This window comes from Taeniopygia guttata, chromosome 2, assembly GCF_048771995.1.
Source record: "Taeniopygia guttata chromosome 2, bTaeGut7.mat, whole genome shotgun sequence".
Lineage (NCBI taxonomy): Eukaryota > Metazoa > Chordata > Aves > Passeriformes > Estrildidae > Taeniopygia > Taeniopygia guttata.
In genome coordinates, this window is record NC_133026.1 from 113,400,808 (window position 1) to 113,423,308 (window position 22,501).

Genomic DNA, 22,501 nt, shown 5'->3' on the forward strand with positions numbered 1-22,501 from the left:
AGGCACATGGTGTGACTCTTGTGGCTGTCCTGTGGAGGGCCAGGAGCTGGAGCTCGATGATCCTTCTGGGTCCCTTCCAACTCCAGATATTCTATGATTCTATGATTTTATTCATTTACTGTGTTATCAGTATCATATTCTTCCCCAGTGCAAAATCTTGTAGTTTGAACTGGTTAAACCTTACACACAAAAAGCTACAAAAACAGATTTTTCCTGCATTATTTAATGGGCAAAATATACCTAACAAAAGTCATAAATACTGTTTTCATTTTGAGGCAGGCACAGGTCTTTTGCTAGTTTTCATTTCTTTTTCTGTTGTATGATGGAGAGGCTAAAAAATAAGTGCACCAAGGGTGTGATCTGCAATTACATTTCTATTTGTATGACAAGAACTCTAATTTCTCTAACACCAGTTTTTAGTTGGAGTTTCTAGAATACTGCTGTAAAAAGAGTAAAAATCTAGAGTGCACCACTAAAATAATATAACTGCTTATTACAGCAGTACTATAATGTTTGTGGAAAAAATTGTTTACAATTTTTTATTAGTAAAATAACATATATCATTCAAAATCTCTCGTTTCTCAGTAATAATTTTGTCTATCATCTTGAGACCCCAGAAAATGCTCTTAGACAGCTGTGACAGAGGACAACATAGAAAATAGAAACACAAAAAATAGAAATTATTTTTTACTCAGAGAAGCTGCAGAGTGGTGCTGCTAGAAGATGTAATAGCCCAGGAAAACTTTAAACATTGTTAGAAAATATAAACCACTGCTGAAATAGAGGAGATAGATGTCATCCAGAACTCTGACAGATAGAGACAGAAATATCTGCTTTGAAAGATAATTAGCACTCTGATTACATATCTCCTGCCCAAGGTTAGTGCTTCATTGTGAGTTGCAGCACAGCTCCTAGCATCATATATCAGAGAGCATGGCATTTGAGAGGCTGTGCAAATTCTGATTACTAAAGTGGTTAGTTAACTTGTCACAGAATCAGAATCGTTAAGTTGGAAAGGAAGTTTAAGACCATTGAGTCCAAACAATAACCTAAGTACGCCTAGCCCACTACAAAACCATATCCACAAGTGCCACATCTACACATCTTCCAAATACCTCCTGGAATTGTGACTTCACACTGCCCTGGGCAGCCTGTTTCAATGCTTGACAACCCTTTCAGTGAAAAAATTTTTACTGATATCCCATCTAAACCTTTCCCAGCACAGCTTCCTTTTCCTCTTGTTCTGTCCCTTGTTACCTGGGAGTAGAAACCGACTCCCACCTGGCCACAACCATGCTTTCAGGTAAGGTGTTGGTCCCCACAAAGGCTCCTTTTATCCAGGCTAAACAACCCCACCACCCTCAGATTTTCCTCATAAGACTTGTAGTCCAGACCCTTTACTAGCTTCACTTCCCTTCTTTGGACACATTCCATGATGGTATTAATGTACTTGAAAAACAGGATAGTCAGACAATGATTCTGTCTAGTCCTTCTACAGTTTCTGCAATACAAAAAAAGCCTTCAGACTCAGGTTACTTATAATTCCTCTTGCTTCTTCATCTGTGTCCATTTTAGTATTCTATAACCTTTTCCTTTAGTTCCTTTTCTCCCTTGAAAGCTCAGGCTTTGAATTTTAGTTTGTATCGCTGCAGTGCAGCATGTAACACTTCATGGTTTGAATACCTGCTTATGTCCAGGCATATCAGCCTGCATCTTGATCTGCTTAGTTCATCATCTTCTATGCATGCTGAGCCTCTGCTGGGAGAAAAACCTTTCTGCCTGTATACTGCAGTTAGAGTGAAGGTGTTCAAGTAGACGCCTGTATCTTAAGACAGATTTGAGGGTTGACAGGATTTGACAGGATTCCTGTCTTTTTGGTCCAGGGAAATAACTCACCAGTCCATCCTTCTCCCTTCACCAGATGTGCAAGAAATACTTGTGAAGAGGCAGAGTCAGGGAAGAATTTATTTTAATCCAATGAGCAGATTTACTTTTCTACTGAAAAATGGGCAAACATTACCTATATTTCCTTAGATGCTATGTAACCTTTTAGGATGTTGAAAGATTATATACATATTAAAAGTACATGAAGGAAAATGAGGCACAAAAATTACCTGTCTTGGTCTTTGAAGTTAAGACTTGGCTGCATTTAGTGGCATATTCGATAGATAACACAAAGTTGTCCCACTCCCACCAGTAACAACATCCTGTAAAAACACATTCTGCTTTGTATTAACTTTCAGTTTTCCACAAGTTGCATTAGGAAGACATGACTGCCTTTCCAGACAGGCATTTTGGTTCAATGTGTACTGGCAGTGTTGCAGTACTGCATTTTTAGGCAAACCACCAATGATGATAAGCCTCAAATATGCATTGCCTGAGAAAGCTCCCCCTGAGACTGTTCACTGGGAGATTTGAGTAAATACAGGACAACCATACTGCACACACCATATCCAGGGGTTTTCAGGCTGGGGCAGCCTCATCCACTAAACAGCTATGGTGTGGTGCAATAGAGTATGCACAAACCAGATCAGACTTGAAACTACTTTCTACATGTATTTGCAATATTTGCTACACTGAACTAAAGCTTTTTTTTTCCCTCTCTTTGAGAAACCTTTTTCTGTGGGGAAGAATTCTTGGATGCAAACAGTTCTGCTTTGCTTTCCAGGGTACGCACTAGTAAGCTGATGTGTTTGAAGGAGTCTAACATCCGTTTTAATGGGATTGTCTCTTTTTGTAGTCTGTAGGAGAATAGTGTAAGCAGTAGCTGATTATCTAAAGCAAGACAGTTTGTTCTGACATGTCTTCTGTGGGGTCATCAGGGAAGGTGCCCCCCATGAGGTGGTCTCTGGTGGGACAACACCAGCCCTGAGGCCCTGCTCTCAGACCAGACTGTACTCAAAACACAAACACACAGATCTTGACAACAGCACTAAAGCTCTTGGATATAAGTACAAACTTGTTTTAGCAACCAGGAAAATCTTGGCTGCATGATTTCCGCCGGGGGAATTTAGCTGATGCATTGCTATTATACATAAGTAATCTTCATCAATCTTTCTTATTTCAGGATATTCTCAAAGATATGGGGTAACTTTCAAGAGGTTAATTGTTTTCTTCCACCAAATCTGTTGAAATTTGTAATTTAAGCTGGTTTACACTGTCACCAGTGCTATAGGACATTGTTTTTTACTGTATGCTGTAAAACCAATGCAATAAACATGAGCATTCTAATCACTTTTACGACGTTTATCAAATCTCTCCAGTAAAGCCTTCCATATGTTGCCTGGGATTGTTTGGTGCTTGCTTATGAGAGCCTGGACAGCAGTCTTTGTCTGAAAAGAAAAGAGAAATTTGCCTTCACAGATCTATTTTATGCATGGAAGAAAAGTATAATCACTAACTTCTCAGAGGTTCAAGAGGGAAAATTCACATATAGCTCTAGTGTAAGAAAAAAAATTGTGGTTTATATTAACTAGCTGTCCTAATGACATATTTCTTGGAAAAGAAAGGAGCAAAAACAATGACTGCATTTTGGGTAGGCTCAAATATTGAGATTTATCAAATGTGGTCATTACTTAGTCAAAGTAGCCTTTAACACATGAAAACATTAAGTTTCTGCAATCTCCCATCCCTGAAAATGTTCATCAAAAAATGATGGATAAAGCCTGACTCACCTCATCTGATCTTATTGCTGACCTATCATGGACAAGGAGTTTGGAGTAAGAACCTCTACTGTTGTCTGTTCTTCCCAACACGAATTTTCCCATCATTTTATCATATACAATATGCACATAATAAGAAAATTCATAATACTCTTTACATAAGATTCAAACGCAAGTTTAGGAAGCGAATGAATATAATATTCTACTTCTTATTTCTAAAGTAAATAAGAAATTATCTACTTTTGGTTTACTTTGTGTATTTAAACTTGAAATAAGGGTAGCTACATACTCCAATGATCTACCCCAGAGTTACAGTAGAACATCCCTGTGAATATGATAAAAGAGTAGCTGAACCTTTCCTGATAGATTCATGTCCTATCTCCTTTACAGGGCAGGATCAGACAAAGGTCAGCCAGGCCACTGCTCACCTCAAACCTCATTTAAATTACCTTTTTTTAAAGTAATATCAGCCACAGAAGACCTAACTGTACTCCCACCAAAGTTGGTGGTGGTCAAAGGGGCAGCCAAACACTTGCCTTAGTAAGGTAAGTCAATATAATGGGAAATTTCAATTTCACTTTTGCAGGTACACAAAATACTGTTCCCCTAAAATACAAGAATATGAATAGCCATAAGGGCAGTCACATTGCTTCCAGCCTCCTAAAGGTGCTAAGAGTAAACTACAGCTCGCTGGGGCTGTTCCCTTGTAACAGACCAAACTGTCTTTCTGGTTTCACTTTTGTGAAGCTCAGCACAACCTGTAGTAGACCCTTGAAAAAGGATAAAAGAAAACAAAAGAAGAAAAGCCAGCCTTGTTTGAAAAAAGAAAAGCCAGCATCTTCTTGGGGGCAGCAAGGTGTTTTTTAGCAAGTGATTTCTGAGAGCTGATTTGTTTGTGTATTTCTAGGTTGTAGCAGATGTTTTTTCTCATAAAATCCTCCTTTCATCTTCAGTAAAAGATTTTAAAGCTATACTTTCAGTTTAGCTTTATATTTTGAAAAATGCTTAAACTCTGGATCTATAAATACTTTTATGCTCTTGGGCATCATTAATTTCACCAAAAATGTAGGTACTCGACATATTTTTATATTTTGGATTCAACTTTTTAACATTTTCACTTTGACAATGAGACTGAAACTTTTGAAGAACTTTGCTTCTAGAGCCCTATGCTATTTGGTGAAGATTCTCAAAGTTATTTGCTACTGATTAAATTTATTTTCATAGTTACTGAAAACTGCATTTAAAACATCATTTATGTCATTTCAGTTATTATAATTATTATCAAAGTTATCAAAGGCATGGGAGAAGCAAAGTTAACAAGGAGACAGAGCTCATACATTTGGAAAAGATGAGGGCATCCAAATCAACTGTTACTATGCCAATATTTACTGGCAGGTATTTATACATTAAATGATCCCAAACCTCAACTGCCCAGAGCATATAATAAAGACAGTAATAAAGACAAAGTATATTTGTCTTTATTCAAGCATGCAAAAAACTGCACCTATAGTACAGAGCAAAGTATGTAGTTCAATATTGCAAGGAGAAAGAACTTACCTTTTCAGCTAATTCTTCTGCAGTTATATTCGGGTCATAAGGGATTGGCTTCCCAATGTATGTGCGAAATTTAACTGGAAGTCCTCCGTATGGAGGAGTAAAAGGCAATCGAGTGCTTTCATATAACTGTCTAAAAAATCCTGAAATGGTTTATGGGAGGAAAAAATGAGATTATAGTCACAGTAAACACAATTCAAACATGAAATCTGATTCATGTAGAATACTTCTTACAAATCCATGCTTTATATGATAGTCAGGAAGTTACATGATTGAAGCAATTGTCCACCAAAACAAAGCTTGATAGACTTAATAGAGCAAAGAAATAAGCCTGCATTAAAGAACTAAGTCACACAAACCAGTTATGTACAGGCTATTTCCAAATTTGAGCTACCTCTGACTCCCAGCAAGTGTTAGAGAATCCAAGTAAGCAGAAGTCTGAAAAGCAAAATCTAAGATAAAAGCAAGATAAATCTGAGAGAAAAAGAGATAAAACATTCAAAATACATAAAATATATTTTTAATTTCTTACTTCTTTCTTTAAACATCCTATAGCCTTCACGGACATTTTGAGTATACATTGGAATGATGGGCTAAAGAAGTAGAAAAAGAAATAAAAAGGTGGAAATGTTATACCAGGTTTGAATTTCTGATGTAGTTCTTGTTAATGCAGCTAAGAAAATCACTCAAATACAGAGGGTAATTACCAGTCAGTTAAGTAGTAAACAAGGAATCTTGATTTTAAAAACTCCAGAGTAGAAATAAAATGCTATTTTTCAGCTGCCATAAGCATCTGTTTTAAAGTCACTATCTGTAAATAAAATGACTGACATTGTACTAGGCTTTATATAACCTCTGTGTTACATATTTACTGCAATATCACTGACTGGAACATAAAACAAATTTCCATGGTTTCTTTGTCTAAAGCTTTCATCATGAGTGATGAATAGGAAAGTATTCAGTTTGTGAAGTCTTGCAGAAAGCAAGCAGACATTCATGGCTGGCTCATCTCGTCTGCTTCTCAAACAGGGTCTAATTGAAGCAGTAATGTTTGGATAAAACTTCACTGGAAAAGACTTCTTCAGATCCCTGAGACAAAAAGAGGCAATTGTGTGTCCTCACTGACCTGGGCTACACACCTTCTGGCGGGCAGATCCTTAGGCACTTACAGAACAAGTTCACTTCATCATTGTGACTGAAAAGAGACACGCTTGAGATACCTGCTTGAAACAGTCATGCCTTACAGCCTGAAGTAGGATTGTGTAGTTTGTAGACAGACTGACAGTAGTTGTATCCCTATATGCAAAGACTTTTTTCTCCTCTATTGTCCCTTTTCCTTTTTCTGAAATTTTAGTTTGAACAGGTTGTTGGAACAACTTGTCCAGAAGGTAATGAAGGAAGAATTTTGTGCTGTTAAGAATCACTACCACAGAACAGAAGCTGCAGGATGAGAAAAAAACAAACAAGAAAAAGACCTAACTAGAGCCTACCAAATAACTCATAGTGATAGAAAGCATTAAAAGGAAAAAATACCTGAGAGAGAGAAAAAGTATCAAACATGCATAAGGCTATAATAGTAAACCTTTCAGAATGCAACATTAAGAGAAATTGTTAGAAATAAACCCTTAAAAAGTAATCAGTAATTTCTTTTTAAAATATATAAGTACTGGACACTAAAACTACCACACTTTGTTTCACCTATTATTTGAATACTGTACATCTAAAATGTAAAATGTTTGAAACCTATCTGTCACACAGACAAAACACTTTAAATTTCAGGAATAGTACAAGAGAAACATATGGTAGTCTATAAAGAAATCTGGCAACTACAGAAGCTACTCTCATACAACAATCAGCAACTGAGGTGCAGGGTAGGCAGCAACATTCGATCCCTAAGCTGGAAAACACAGGTATGCACATAAACTCTTACATTTTTAAAGGAGCACAACCAGACCTGCAGTAACCAACACATTTATACTTGCTGTGCTGGAACTAAGCTGGATCATCCCAAACCAGCTTGAAAATCACAGAATTACAGGATATTAGAGGTTGGAAGAGACCTCTGGAGATCAGGTAGTCCCAACCCCTTGCCCATACAAGAGAATTTTATAAATCTAGTTCCTGTTTATTTTTCACCTAACTCAACCTGAAGGAATTTTTTTGGCATAGATAAAATTCAGGGAGCTTCAGAAATAATCATTCCTCCCCATTAGCCAGTTAAAACCAAGCCATAGAGAGAGCATTTCTGAAAGTCATGGACCAATTTGACTGAGACAAATACATATCCCAGAGGTACACTGAGTCATAACATTAAATAGCAATACTCTGACTCCTGCTAAGCAGAGTAGTTGCACAAAATGAAGTGGAAACAAATGTGGAAACTTTACAGATAAGGACTGAAGCTGAAACCACCTTCCTTGTTTGCTTTTCTTCAGCTTTTCCGGGGATGAACTATTGAACTTCTGTAATATTGTATGATGGATGGGAATGTCTATTCATATATAAAGTAGGTTTTGTCTTGAAATCCCCATTAAAGTAATCTGAGACAGGTTATTAACCCGCATGTAGTCATTTTATAGTGTGTGTAGTTCTTTGGTTAAGGGCTACACTGTATGGAGAAAAACTTTTAAAATAACCTTATAATTCTATCTTGCTTTTATTAATGATATCTGAGTAACTATTAGCAAATTTATATTAATTGCTACATAATAGAACAAGTTCTGATATCTGGATGAGTCTACCCCCAGTGTACTTCGTTTTTGTGGCCAGATTTTGTTAGAGGGGGAGCAACAGAGGTGGCTTCTGTGAGAAGCTGCCAGAAGCTTTCCCCATGTCTGGCAGAGCCAGTGTCAGCCAGGATGGATTAGCTGTGTGCCAAGGCCAAGCCATCAGGAATGATCATAACCTCTGTGGTAACATATTTAAGAAGGAAAATATTTATTGTGCATATGTAATTGCAGAGAGAAGAACAGGGTGAGAAAATGAGAGAGGAACAGCCCTGCAAACACCAAGGTCAGTGCAGGAGGAGGGGCAGGAGGTGCTCCAGAGCAGAGATTCCCCGGCAGCCCATGGTGAGGCAGCTGTGTCCCTGCAGCTCACGGAAGACTATAGCAATGGAGAGATCCAGCTGCAGCCCATAGAGGAGGCCCACACCAGAGCATGGGTGCCTGAAAGAGGGCTGTGTAGCTGTAGAAAAGCAGTGCTGGAGCAGGCTCCTGGCAGTGATCTGCAGACCCACGGAGAGAGAAGCCCACAGAGCAGGTTTCCTGGAAGGGACTTGTGACCCTGATGGGGACCCTCTTCTGGAGCAGGCTGTGCCTGGAGGACTGCACCCTGTGTTCATAGAGAATCTGTTGCCCAGGGGATGGATGCAATTTGAAGTTTGTCTCCTGTGGTATGGACACCACGCTAGAACAGGAGAAGGACTCCTCTCTGAGCAGTGGCAGAAACTACGTGTGATGAACTGGCCATGGCCCCCATTCCCCATCTGCCTGTGCCACTGCAGGTAAGGAGGTAGAGCCAAGCAAGAAGGGAGAAGTGGGTCAAGAGGCGGTTTTAAGACTTTTACTTTACTTCTCATCGTCTTGCTCTGATTTTGTTGCCAATAAATACAATTAATATCCCTAAACTGAGTCTGGTTCACCCATAATGGTATTCAGTGAGTGATTTCTCCCAGTCTTTATCTTAGCTCATGAATCTTTTGCTTTATTTTCTCTCCCCTGTCCACTTGCGGAGGGCAGTGAGAGAGCTTTTGATGGGTGCCTGGCATCCACCACACCCCAGTCTTTGGTTAACCAGGAAGACTAATCTGGCTAGTATTGAAAAGAATGCAGCTGGAACAAATAACCAAACTTGAAATGTGTCAAAAGATGAGATCCAGTGACTACTGTGGACCTAACTTTATGTAATATTCCCCCTCTACTGTTAAATGCACAGTGTTTTTTAAGTGTTTAGTTATCTAAGGTTTGCCTGATTCCAGATTCCCAGAGAAATATCAATGATGCCCAAATTTCAGTGAAGCTTGCAAGCTAATTACAGCAACATCCGCCATACAGGGATCTAGTCAGACTTCCCAGTCATAAAAAACCACAAGACCCTTTCACACTGCAAGAACCTTACCCTCAAAGAATACCAAATTCAATAAATAAATTTTTTTAAACCCTCATCAAAAACCAAACACAAATTCGGTCAAGAAAATGAGGTAACAATTTTATGTACTACTATTCAGGTATTTCCATGTGCTTCTATATTATAGAAGACTAATAGAATTAGGAGAATTACTGGCAAGGATTCTTGTGATGTGTTTTGATCAGGATGTCAATCTATGTAAGGGCACTCAGTTTTTAATTCAATTTCTATTTAAAAATCCACAACTTGTTACATTGCATTACTGTAAGGTTCCAGGTGAAGGGAGAACATCTGGTAAAAGTTCATCCAGATGTTTGGAGTAGATTGAAAGACAGATGAAAGAAAAATCAATAGAAATCTCTTGAGTTTTTTAAGTGACAACTCTTTCTAACTGTTTCAGCATATTATCCATTTAATACATAAGAAGACTATTAGGGAACTCAAGATGCCCATATGAATTTGATTGAGTTTGTCCCATTCACATTCTGGTACTTTCCCAGTAGTGGTGGTGTACAGGCCTACACAGTATGTGAAGTACTATGACTAACATTTACCCTTTTGAGAAAAAGGGACGGGAAAGGGAACAGAAGCACATAAAACCTGACTTTTAAAAGGCCATATAAGACAAGATGTGGAAACAAGATTCCAGGCCTAAAATTATTTTATCCATTGGGTAAATGCCCCTAAGTTTATTCTAGTATTTAATTATCTCCCAACAATAATTTAGAGATAGATTTATGAAGAAATATTAACCTGAAGCCTGCATTTTGCAACTTCAGATCCTTTCTACTAGGAGCCATAGCACAAGTGACCAAAACAAAGTTTGAGAAGCAACAAATCAGATGAGGTGCAAAAGAGATATAACTACACAAAAAGGGATGTTAAGAAATTAAAGTTTCATGAGAAGAACTCAACTCCCTATACAACTTCTCCTATATAGACAGAAAGCTTTATGTAGAAGATCAAAGAGCACTGCAAGTGATGAGATATTCATTAGAATGTGAGGAAAAAGTGATGGTTGTGCAGTTCATGAGAAAGCAGCAGAAAGCGCATCGCAGAACAGATGAAGCTGGATTTGCACCAGTATTGTCAGGCACAAAAATCACTAGGTATGGTAAGTCTAAATTAAGGCAAAAAACTTGTGTCTAGATGTGGTGATGATGATGAGGAGTGGCAGTTAGAAAAAAGGCAGGTTTGCTGCTCTTTCAGCTTCATGCCAAATAAAATAATTTCCCAGAGACTGCATCCCAAAAACAGTCTCCCAAGTATATTTAGCTATAAGAAGTCCAGCCAATGATAGAAGGTTGCATTTTTAAATCATCCATATGGAAACTAACTGAAACCTTGGCCATGAGTACATTGGTGGAGTACAAATCAAGAGAAGTGCACATCTAGAGGATGCTGAGAATATGACATCCACACTGAACACATTTCAGTGTGCTGGTTTTATCTAGAACTAATTCTTGTTTGGCACCATTGTCTGAAGACCATTTGACACTGGAGTATTAGGTTACAATTTTGGTTTAGTTTCAGCCAGAAGGAAAGCAGCTTCAATATTCTAACATGTTCCTTGATGTGAATGAAAGCATGGTGAGAGAAATACACAAACTGCTTCAAAAGTGCCCACGATTCAAACTCGGACACTGATGTAGACACACCTTAAGTTAGTTGATGCAATCTTCCACAAACATGAAGAAAAGTAAAGGTAAGGACAAAATCCTAGACCCTCACAGAATAAATGAGAAGAAAGATAAGGATAATACATTAAAGAGCCATAAGAAAATGACTAGATATGTGAAAGTAAGATAAAGATGCAAGTCTATTAGGATAAGAAAAAATAATGAAACCTTAAGGCAGTATGGAGAAGGACCTCAGTGAAGATTTCTGAAATAAAGATGAAACACTGGATGCCTGCATGATTGAACTGTAGACATAGAACCACAGATAGATGCTTTTCCCACAGATGCTCCTAAGCTGCATTTTTTAATGAAGCAGATATGCAGAAAGCACAGACTGGGATTGGTAAAGTACGGCACTCACCACTTTTGCTTCTAGAGCGACCTGAGCAAAGCCTTTTCGATTTCCCCACACGAGCTGATAACTTTCGTCGCTGAACAGAGCTTCTCGAACCCCACCTGGTGAGATGGACACCAAGTACCCATTCTTCAGGGCATCAAGACACTCCTCCCTCGTACCTGGTATAACACCCGTCACTGCCAACAATAATCTAAGTCCTGAAATAAATAAGGAGCAAATGTACATTTAATACAACAATATATATCCCAAATGCTGTTTGCAGCATCAGATTACAGCTAAATTAAAATCTAGTAACTATATATTTAGGCTAAGACAAATTTTTATGAAGGAAGTAGGATACATATAGAGTAAATGCTGGCAAAATTATAAATACATGACAATATTTTTGCCCAAATATTATGAAGATTAACCATCTTGTCAGGAACATTTAAATTAAAAAATGCTTCCACATGCTATCTTTCATAATTATTAATCAAGTTATGTAAGCAAAACTTGTATGTCATAGCTAGAAATCAGAAAATAAGCATCTATTCCTCTCTCCTTTTTATATATTTTAATACAGAAAAAAAAATCAGTACAGTAAAGATTACTACAAAAATAAACACCTGACAAGCTACTATTTTGGTCTTCTTTTAAAATGTAACATTTAGCATTTTAAAGATTGAGGTTTTGAGTTGTTTAATTGAGTATTTTGTGGTTAAATTGCAAACTATGTGGATCAAATTGAACGGCTTTAAGACTCTCAAGATGCATGAATGAAAGAAACTAGCAGGGCTATTTCAGCACCACATGAATAAATTCACCACAGCAAATCTCCTTCCTCTATTTCCATAACTGGGATTTCTCTAAAAGACAGAGCCATAGGAGTGCTCTATGCTTTCTAATTTTATCTTGATATTTCAAATATATCAGTTTGCAACTCTGATAGAAAGCAAACAAGCATTTCCACAAAATTCAAGTTCCCTGTTCAAACAGCATAGTTTGAAAATATTTTTTTTAATATTAATAAATGGAAGCAACAGCTCTGGACTGACAGAGGTCTGCAACAAAAAAATTGGAAAACAATAGGTCACACAGTGCTGAATCCTGTAATTTAATTGTATTTCATCTTATTCAAGGCATCATACTTGATAGATCTTTCTGTCAAAGACAGGTGTTGACTTTGTTTAATCTTTTTGTGAACTCATTTCTGTTTCATCCTCAAGTCAGGAATGCCATATTGTTATTAAGCTAAGCCATTTGCTTGGCTTTAAAACTTCTGAGAATTATAATATTTCACATAAAAATATTACTACTTCTTATTCCCCTTTTCTAGGTCTCATGGAATTTTTTAAACCTCAGCGATGCCAGGCTTCTGTCTGATGTCCTAGCTCTTCAAGGGAAACCATGCCACACCTCTGAATCATCCTTATCCTTTTATTTTTGTAACTTTATTACTTAAGCAGCTATTACTTTATTACTAACAGCTATTCTGAGATAAAGAGAGTTATTAATTCACAAGAATAATTCTCCTGTAACTGCAATTAATCCTGTAAATAAACTGAACTGAGGTCCAGCTCATTAGCATTTTTTAAAGAACCAGTCTGGGAAGTGTAACCTTTCTTTGCAAAAAGTAAGCATAGCAGAGCAAAAGAAGGTTAGGGAGGAATATCACTTTTAGCCACATCTTCTGGTAATGCAGTGAGGAGGTCTACCTTCAATTATTTAAAGTCTTTCTTAGCAGATGTCCTTTTACAGCCTTTTTGAAGGCTAACACAGCATTTGCCACCTTTTGTTGCTCTAGCATGAACATAATGAAATCAATATGTTATGCACACACCAGTAGTCCAGGAATTGCACAGCTGAGAGCATTTCTTAGTCTTAATAAATGTGTATTTTATATTTGTAATAAAAATCTGTGCTAAGGACACTTCAATTTTAACAGTACCCTCTTATTTAACCCTTAAGAAAGGAGTCTGCTTTGCAATGTTTTGCTAAACTCTCTTTTTGTGAGGGTACTCTTAAAAGCCAATCATCATTTGATGACTTCTTACTTCTCATGTGCTCAGTATTACACAGCATTTACTAAATAGGACTTAAAATTATTGTAATCTTTCTAGGAGTGTCTGAATATGGTTTTAGCATCAAATATACTGGAGATTATAATACTTGTTTTCAGGAAAACTTTGTTTTCCAAATAGTGTCCTTCTAAATAGCTTCCTCTATTGTCTATATTAAAACAGCTTTCAATATTAGTGGCATAGAGGTGCCTTTAAATAATTCCCCTGCTATTCCTTCTGGATGCTCTTTTTTATGGCTTGTTTTTCTAAATTTGAATTATCTTTGCTTCGCTGTATCTTCTCCTGACCAGTCCTCACTAGGTCAATAGTAGAGTCCTATCCATCACTTTCTACTGAGGGATGACATTCCATCCCAAAAGGATGATGTGTCTATTGTTGACTTTGGAGGATTTACCAATGTTTTCACTGAAAAAATAGGATATGCTACTCTGTTTGTCCTCTTACATCTACCAACTTTTAGTTTAAAATCTAAAAGCAGTCTTTTAGTTTAAAAGTTCTCTTGCAAGTATAGGAAATGTAAAGTTCACCAGTTAGGTGAATCCAGGAAGCTTAAATACAAGAAAACACATTCTTACCTGGTAAACGAAATACAAAATGATCAGCTACTGACAGGCAAAGTCTTCTCTTCCACAGAAACAGTCTAGACAAAAAGTAAAGGTAGTCTATAGGAATAGCTCCATGGTAATACACAAGAATACCTGGTCCTTCTGGGAGGTTTTTCAAACCATGAAGCTCATAACCTGTTTGGGATGGAAAGCAATACACTGACAATGATATCTGTAAATCATCTGACAGTTTAGAGAAAACTTTTTACTTTGTAAAGTGACCTTCAGAGACTTGTGAAAGCCTCTGTAGTAACTTTCAAAATAATTAAGTTCTGGATGGATCTTTTGGTCAATAGCACAGAGAAAGTCCCTCAGAGACCACAGCATATCACTAGACTGATTTGTTGGTCAGTTTAATCATGAGATCAGACCTGCACCTGACATTTTTCCCAGTGAGGGAACTCAAACTATTATTTCCCATTAGGAACTTTTTGTAAATAGTACAATAATAATACTTTTTCAAAAAAATTAGTAACTAGTGTGAAAATGCTTCATTTTCAGAAATAGTGGCCAGCAGTCTGGATACTTTCCTGAAATCTGGAAGTATAACTCTCCATTCTGTGTCAATGAAAGTGAAGAGTTTGGGATTTTCCATAATAAAGTGTTCCTCTTTTAGAGAAGTTGAGATTTTTAACTTGAAACCATAATCTTTAAGAATCCCAAAGAGAGGTTCTCTCCCCAAGAGTTAAATATATTCACTTCACAGCGGGAGGGAATTTCCTCACAGACATGCACTTCTATTAATCCTTGTCATGACTCTTCCTACATTTGGTTCAGGTTTCAGGTGGAGCCAGGTTAGAAGCTAATATATACAAAGGCTTGGGAAAGATACAGCTTTTGCCAACTAAGAGTTCTGCTCCACCTTGTCTGCCTTCATTTCCATCCCTGCTACAGCTCCTGCCATGAGCCATTTGAATGGGATGGGAGTAGATGGAGTCCTGGGAGCACATGGAGAAAGTTTTATACTGCAGGTTGTTCAAAGAAGCCATACAAAGTATAATAAATGTAACTTATTTGATTCCATATGGAAGAAAAAATGAAAACTTCTGTGTTTTTACCATTTACTGTAATTCAATGCTTCAGACAAGTCATGTTGTACTTACCGTGCCATACTCTTGCATATATATCCCAAAAGCTCGCTATAGTTTTTCTTACACGATTCCAAACATCACTCAAGGGATCTGCTTTTAACTCATTGTTCCTCTGATATATTAAAAGCAAAATATTAGTAAGGTAAATGAAAACGACAATTGTTAAAGGAACTATAAAAAAAACTAATATTGCACTAATTGTCAGTGAGGCAATGATCAGATGAAAAAGGTATTTCTTCAGGAACTCCACAACAGTCCATTCTTCCAGTGCATAGAAAAGGAAGCTGAGGCTGGTCATTGGTAACTGTCCTGAAGCACAGGATTCTTTTCTACCTATCTTGTCCTGCATGGAGAAAAAAAAAGGGAAAAAAAAAAAAAACAAACCAGCTGTAGTTTCTTAATTTACAAAAACAGGTTTCTGTAAATACACCTGATCCTTATTTTGGTACAGCACAGGTTCAAACATTTTGTGTCTCTCTGTCATACTAAGATAGCTGCTGACTAGGAGATTGTCCACATATTTATGGAATAGGGGCTGAAACAAGAAGGACTGGAGCTCAACAAAGCCTCAGGATCCCTGCAACATGGCTGATCAGATGATTTCTCTCAAAAGAGAGTAAGTGGATGATATTTTAGCAGGGGAGTGCGCAGCTGAAGGGACAGCAGCAAAACCAAGGCAGTCATGGCTTCTTCACAAGGCCTGGAAGTCTGGGACAACACTTGGTACTGCTGCTAACACCAGGAAAAGCAGCTTTTCACCCCTCATCCATACAACACATCTTTCTTTCAGATGTTCCAGCCCTAGCAAAGGCCAGGAGAGCTTCATGATATGTTTTCCACATGCAACTCCTTAGTTCATTCCTACAGCTGACCCTGCCTGCCTGACAGCAGGCAGTGGTTACAGTGGAATGCAAGAGCACTCCAGCATCACTGGCTGCTTTAAAGATTCTTGAGAATTAGCCAGAGATTTAAACATTGCAATCCAGCTCACTACTCCATAACTGAATACAGATTTTCTTTGCCTCAGTCAGGTTGCTACTTGTTTAATGAGCTCCACCACCAGAACAAGTACCTACAAGAAACAGATCATAAGTGCCAAAGTCAGCACCAGGATCAGAAAATACAGCAAGCTCAGACTTCTCTGAATTTACTTGTTCAGTGGGGTACTTATATGAGCAAACCTGCTGTACACTTCCGTTTTCCTTCTTTGAAGCTTTGGGTAGAATATAGGGGACAGCTGGCATAAGGCACAGCTCCCTTCAGAATTACAGATGACAAGGAGTACAGCAAACAGCAAAAGTGGAGAGCAGACATGAACAAGCACTAGAGTCTAACATGCACCAAGGCAAGCAAGCCCCATGACAAGCCCTGCAGAATGAGTAGCTGCAGTAGATATACATTTGGTCTCACACAACCCAATGAAACCTGTCCTTATCTGAAACCCTTTGAACTCCACATTGGCCACCAAAAAGGACCACTTGGTTTAACCCCAGTAGGCAGCTGAGCATCACACAGTCACTCACTCGCTCCCTACTGCAGAGAGATGGGTAAGAGAATCAGAACATAGAAGTGCAAAAACTCTTGGTTTAAGATAAAGGCAGTGTCATAGGTAGAGCACAAGCTGCAAGGATAGCAAACAAAAAGGAAGCAAGCACTGTGTTAAAAGATGCTCAATGTGGTAAAAACAAATTAAATCAGTATGACAAAATGTAACAAGAATTAATATAGAATTGTTTATATCCTGATGACTGGTGCCTCTCTAAGATATAGGAAAATCCAGATATTTTTACTGAAAAGAGATTGTACCACTAACATGAAAGAAAAAAAGTAATATCTGTTTAGACAGTGTTTAAGGAGGATAAAACTGATGGCGTGGTGCTACTCTATAGTAAGTTATTTTTTATAAAGTTCTGATAAGAGCAAGGACTACAAATCCTCAACGTATGCAAAGCTCTATGCTGACAGAGCCCAGGTGAAGGCCATGTTAAGGGGGCTTGCCTCAGGCTACTGAATCAGAAATACTGAACTGTATTTGGAATAATTTGTTCATCCTGCAACACAGAGTGAAGAAAGTGAGTAGATTTTGTATTGCTATTGGGTGTTCAGATCTGGAACACAGACTACTACAGCCAGCAGCAAAAATGTTTAAAATCACAGATAAAATGTCCATATCCATAATAAGTGCATCAATAATAACCTCTATATGATATGGGGATTAATTTGGATATACAGATCACTGATGAACAAGAGATAGTATAATCTACCAACAAGATTTAAGATGATTCCAAAGTCCCCGAGCATGAGTAATTGCAGACTGAACAGCCAGATAAACTTCTGGCAAGATAACTGAGAAGCTGCTAACTGATGCCACTCACTCTTATTTTGCAGGAAACAGTCCTTGTAAACAAATTCACTTCCATTCTTTGAAGACATTAGAGGTTGAATAGCTTGTCAGGTTTCATGCATGTGTAGTTTTAACAGCTTCTTAAAGAGTCACTTTAAGTCACATATGAGCTGCTACTTGAAAGTTGTCCTTCCACCAGTGCTCCACTCTATGTTCCTACCCCAGCCTGCTCTCCATCAGCATCTCCTGGCTCCCTGCTAAAGGGATGACAGTGAAAATGCTGTCAAAAGCAAAATTCTCTTGAGAACAGCCCAAACTTAGGTTGGCATATGGATGTTATGCACGTATATTACAAATGCTACTTGACATTCTTATTAAAAAATAAATTTCTTTGACATGGAGCACATATGCAAAGAATGATGTCATTGACTAGCATGACAACAAAGTATCCATCAGTGTTCAACTCTCTACCAAATAGGAACTGAATCTTGGTCCTACATTATTCCACATTTTCAGAATTTTCTTCTAATATTAATAGGATGTTTACATTGATCAGTTTTAACAATGTAACATTCCACTGATTCCTCTTCCTCCAACCCAATTGCTATGTAGCAGAAAATTACTTGTTAGCTGGAAAACCACTATCCTTAACTTTGTTAGCTCACAGATTACAGTACAAATTAACATTTTATTAATTTCTGATTTTAAGCTCAATATAGACACCAGAAAAAAAAGCTTTAGAAAGAAAGCAAAATGCAGCAATGTGCAAAATTGTATTTTTTTAAAACCTATAAAACAGATTTAACAGTACAGATTTGACCAAAGATATCTGAAAGTAGCTGTGTATATACACGGTTCCTGTATATACACACCTTTCACAAATAAGCTGGATGGGTGGGATGCAAGTTAATTCAACATCATTCCAGCTGAATCCAAGGGTATAAAAAGAATAAATGATTGACTGATTGAGGAAAAACTAGAGGCAGCATGGCTTCTTCTGGAAATTGGGTACTCAACCATGGTTCAGTTACTGCTCTCACAGTTCAGTTGCAGACTACCTCAAGTATTTCATGAGAAAAGAATGAATTCCAATCACTAAAATCTGGATCCTGGTATTTGGACTATATAATGCAAGCCCAACATGGTAAATGCATCTCTCTACTGTCAGTATATCAAGGGGCTACAGCAGGACAGGACATAAATTTTTCCAAGTTCTGCTGGCTATGTCTCACTAGTCCCGTGCAGAAACCTCAAATACAATTTTGAAGCAGTCTTTCTATCAAACACCATATATGAAATTATTACAATTATATGAGCACCTATTGCAAGCCTGTTACTAACAATCTCCTTGATTATGCACTAGAAGACAATGCAGGAGTGCTACCACAAAGTAAACACATTTCTTTATAATGGCTTTGATTTGCCCCAAATGTCAAATTTAAGAGAGACATTTCTCTTCTGCTTTTATCAAACCTTAACTCTGAGCAACTCCAACATATTTCAATACTGAATATCATCTAAAAGGTTAACAAGTGAGTATAGCATCATATTATTTAACAAAAAAATCCAAACAAACATTTTTTAAATTCTCTACATTTTTCTTATCTTATCTAGTTTCAATACTGAATATCATCTAAAAGGTTAACAAGTGAGTATAGCATCATATTATTTAACAAAAAAATCCAAACAAACATTTTTTAAATTCTCTACATTTTTCTTATCTTATCTAGTGATGGACTTGAAGTTACTGTTCTGAGTGATTTCATTGTTCTTATAGAGAATAACTTGTGTGTTGACATGTGAGGTATTTGGGCTCCACCTCTAAAGCATATCAAATTCCAGAGTAATCACTGTATGTACAGTGTAAAATTACAGATCATGATGGAGAAAGACAGAACTACTGTCTCCCTACTTAGAGAGGAGCTCCCCTTTCAACAAAAGTCTCCTGTAGTACAAGTTGTTCAGATCCTAAGGTCTTGCTGAAGCATCATTTACTGATAAGGATAATCTTAACAACACTATAATCCCAGGGAAGAACAAAGCTGTCACAAGAGACTTATTACATTAAAATTAAAACCTTGTAGTTGGCTTTCAGTCATGACCAAGAGTCATAATCTTGGTCCTGCTCACTAGTTTGCTCTTGGCAATAAGTTTATCAGTGTGAGAAGATGCTTTACACAGAAGCAAGTGTAAGGTAACTGAAGAGTCTCGGAGAGAGAATTTTTTGACACTTGCTTTCTTGTGGCAGGCTCCTACTCTTTGCTCAAACTCAATTGTTCTGTTTCATGAGGGCAATCATCTAACAGTTACAAATCTGCCTTTTGCTTTTCAGTGTAAATGAAATTCCAGTTTTATATTTCTTAGAGAATTTGTGGCAGTTCCATGGAAAATAATTCTCTTGCTGGTCTCACCCTGCCACTGTCCACTTTATTTATCTCCATAAATCCACCCATCTTGTACCCTCCTGTGTTTGTAGAGCTTCCCCTACCTTCAGCACATCCATCCCAAAAATGAACAGTCCCTCCAGACAGACACTATTGGCCATTACTGGCCTCAGCCTCCCAGGATTTTGCAGCTGTTCTACCTTTTTCACACACTGAGGAGGCTAAATCCAGAACACTCCCATTTACAGCCTTAGCAAACATGAATAACTGAATTCCCACTTGTGTTTTATTGAGCATGTGGGTATTAGGGAGTACCCCCAGCTGAGCATCCTTGCTCAGTTTGGCTTCAAGAAATGTGGCAGTTTAGAGCAAGAAGAATAATAAAATCATAGAATGGTTTGGGTTGGAAGAGACCTTAAAGAGCATCTGGTTCCAAACCCCTCTGCCATGGGTTTGCTCAAAGCCCAATCCAACCCGACCTTCAACATTGCCAATGATGTGGCATCCACAACTGTTCTAAGCAACCTGGTCCAGTGTCTTATCATTCTCACAGTAAACTTCTTCCTGATATTTAATCTAAACTGCCTTATTTCAATTCAAAGCCATTTCCGCTTGTCCTGCTGGTTACATGCCTGTGTAGAAAGTCCCTCTCCTGCCCTCTTGTAGGTCCTTTTCACACACTAAAAGGCTGAAATGAGATTCCCCGAGGCTTCCTCCTCATCAGGCTGAACAATCCCAATTCTCTCAGCCTGTCTTCTCAAGACAGTCCTCTGATCATCTTCGTGATCTTCCCTATTCCTGTTCCAACAGGCCCATGTCTTTACTATGCTGAGAACCCCAGAGTTGGATCAGCACTCCCGGTGATGGCTCACATCTGCAGCAGAGTAGAGGGGCAGAATCACCTCCCTCACCCTGCTGGCTACAAGTCTTGGGATCCAGCCCAAGATGTATTTGGATTTCCTGACCTGTGAGCACACATGGTCGGGTGTATGAAGAGGGTGTACAAGGAGCAGGATCTGAGTTCAAATCGGGTACTCGTCCTGCTCAGGCACAAGTAAAATACTGCAAGTGCCCAACACCTACATTTGTCTTTTTTCTTCACCTGGAAACGTAATTTAACATTCCCAAATGTCAACACCACGAAGACTCGGGGGTTTCCTCAATATCTGGCGGTAAGGGTCCCTAAGAGCAGACCGCTGCTGAAGCAGGGGAGTGCTGGAACGCGGCTGGACCTGGACCTGCCCCCGCCACCCACCGTCCCGTCCCGTCCCGTCCCGTCCCGTCCCGAGCCCCCGCCCCGCTCACCTGCCCGCGGCGGCGGCGCCGTCCCGGACCCCGCGGCTGAGCCCCGTCCCGGGATAAGCGCCCCGCCACCCCCGCAGCCGGGACCGGGGGGCGGAGCTGCGCCTGGCAGGCACGGCAGGCTCCGCTCCCAGATCTCCGTGTCATTCTTCAACCGTAAAAATCCCGGGACGGGTGTCGGGAGCCCCGCCTGGGCGCGCTGGGATGGAGGAGCCGCTTCCCATCGCCGGGGAACGCGGTACGCGCAGACCCCTCTGCGCCCTTCCCTTCTTGGAAGAAAGAAGGGCTCCCTAGGACGTGCTTCCAGCCAATTCGTGTCTGCGTTGTTCAAGGAAACTTTCCGGCAGTGTCATTGACTGCTAAATTGAGAAAATGCGCTGGTTTTGCAAAGGAAGTAACCTCTTTTAAAAGGTTAAGAGACTTGGGTGTCGCACAGACTTGGGATATAATTAAAGCAGAACGCAGCACATGCTAATATGGCTAAATTCAGCAGAAGAAAGATGAAATGTAATAAATACCCTTATGTAGTACTGCTGTTCACCCTCTTACTTATATCGTGGAGGTCTTATTTAAACTGATACAAAAAATAGGTGTCAATTTTGAAGTTCAGGAAATAGTTAATCCAGCCTGTTTCAGGCAGGTGATTGAATTTCATTTATTTGATTTGATACAGAACAAGAAATGGACTTCCATTAAGTAAAATGCATGACTGCAGTACATTGTTCCCCCATTGCAGCGCTGTAGCTGTAGTCCAGGGAAAGGGGACACAAACCTGCAAAAAAAGCATCCACCATTGATGCCTTTCTGTTGCCTTCTGGTTTTTATGGCACAAGACATATTTGTTCAGTAATGTGTTTTCTTGTGAGGGAATAAAAGTATTGATATTCCTTCCCTAGCATGAAGCAGAAAATTATTGGAAAAGTGGTTTTGCTAGTAGAGACTTTGATATAATGCAGATAGAAAGTATTTGAGAGGCAAAAATACATTTAGATGATCAGTGCAGAGAGAAAAAATGTTGTATGTAACACTTATCAGCACTCACCAACACTTAACAACATCAAATGTAGCTGAAATTATTTTGTTTTGTTTGCATGTGTTTTGTTTCCTTTGTGTTTGCTATCATCTGAAGAGTCAGGATGGAAATGCAAGAACTAAAACTACTATTGAAGAACAGAAATGGAATGAAACAGCAACATGATAATATGGATATTGAAAAACACATTGGAATAAATAGGACTGAATATCATTGTGTGAAGAAAAAAAAATTGCATTGCTATCTTTGCTTTTCCTTCTCATTTTTATTCTTGAGAGTCATCTTGAAGAAAAACTGGTAT

At 38.5% G+C, this 22,501-nt stretch overlaps 1 protein-coding gene across 4 annotated transcripts; it reads right to left on the reverse strand.

Moving 5' to 3' along the window:
- Nucleotides 1-207: 207 nt before the first annotated feature.
- On the reverse strand, nucleotides 208-21,447 carry LOC100232645 (DGAT1/2-independent enzyme synthesizing storage lipids). 4 transcript variants are annotated; one of them, XM_072924662.1, is made up of 7 exons: nucleotides 21,171-21,419; nucleotides 15,150-15,480; nucleotides 14,017-14,181; nucleotides 11,385-11,578; nucleotides 5,749-5,809; nucleotides 5,220-5,359; nucleotides 208-634 (listed from the first exon to the last, which is right to left on the reverse strand). In XM_072924662.1, the coding sequence occupies exons 1-7, from the start codon at nucleotides 21,312-21,314 to the stop codon at nucleotides 530-532; spliced, it is 1,140 nt and encodes a 379-aa protein (XP_072780763.1). In that variant the 5' UTR covers nucleotides 21,315-21,419; the 3' UTR covers nucleotides 208-529. The 4 variants fall into 4 exon arrangements, with proteins under 4 accessions (XP_072780763.1, XP_072780765.1, XP_002196968.4 ...); XM_002196932.5 differs by lacking the exon at nucleotides 208-634 and adding an exon at nucleotides 1,948-3,332 and having other exon boundaries at nucleotides 21,171-21,380; XM_072924664.1 differs by lacking the exon at nucleotides 5,749-5,809 and having other exon boundaries at nucleotides 21,171-21,447.
- Between the last annotated feature and the right edge of the window lie 1,054 nt (nucleotides 21,448-22,501).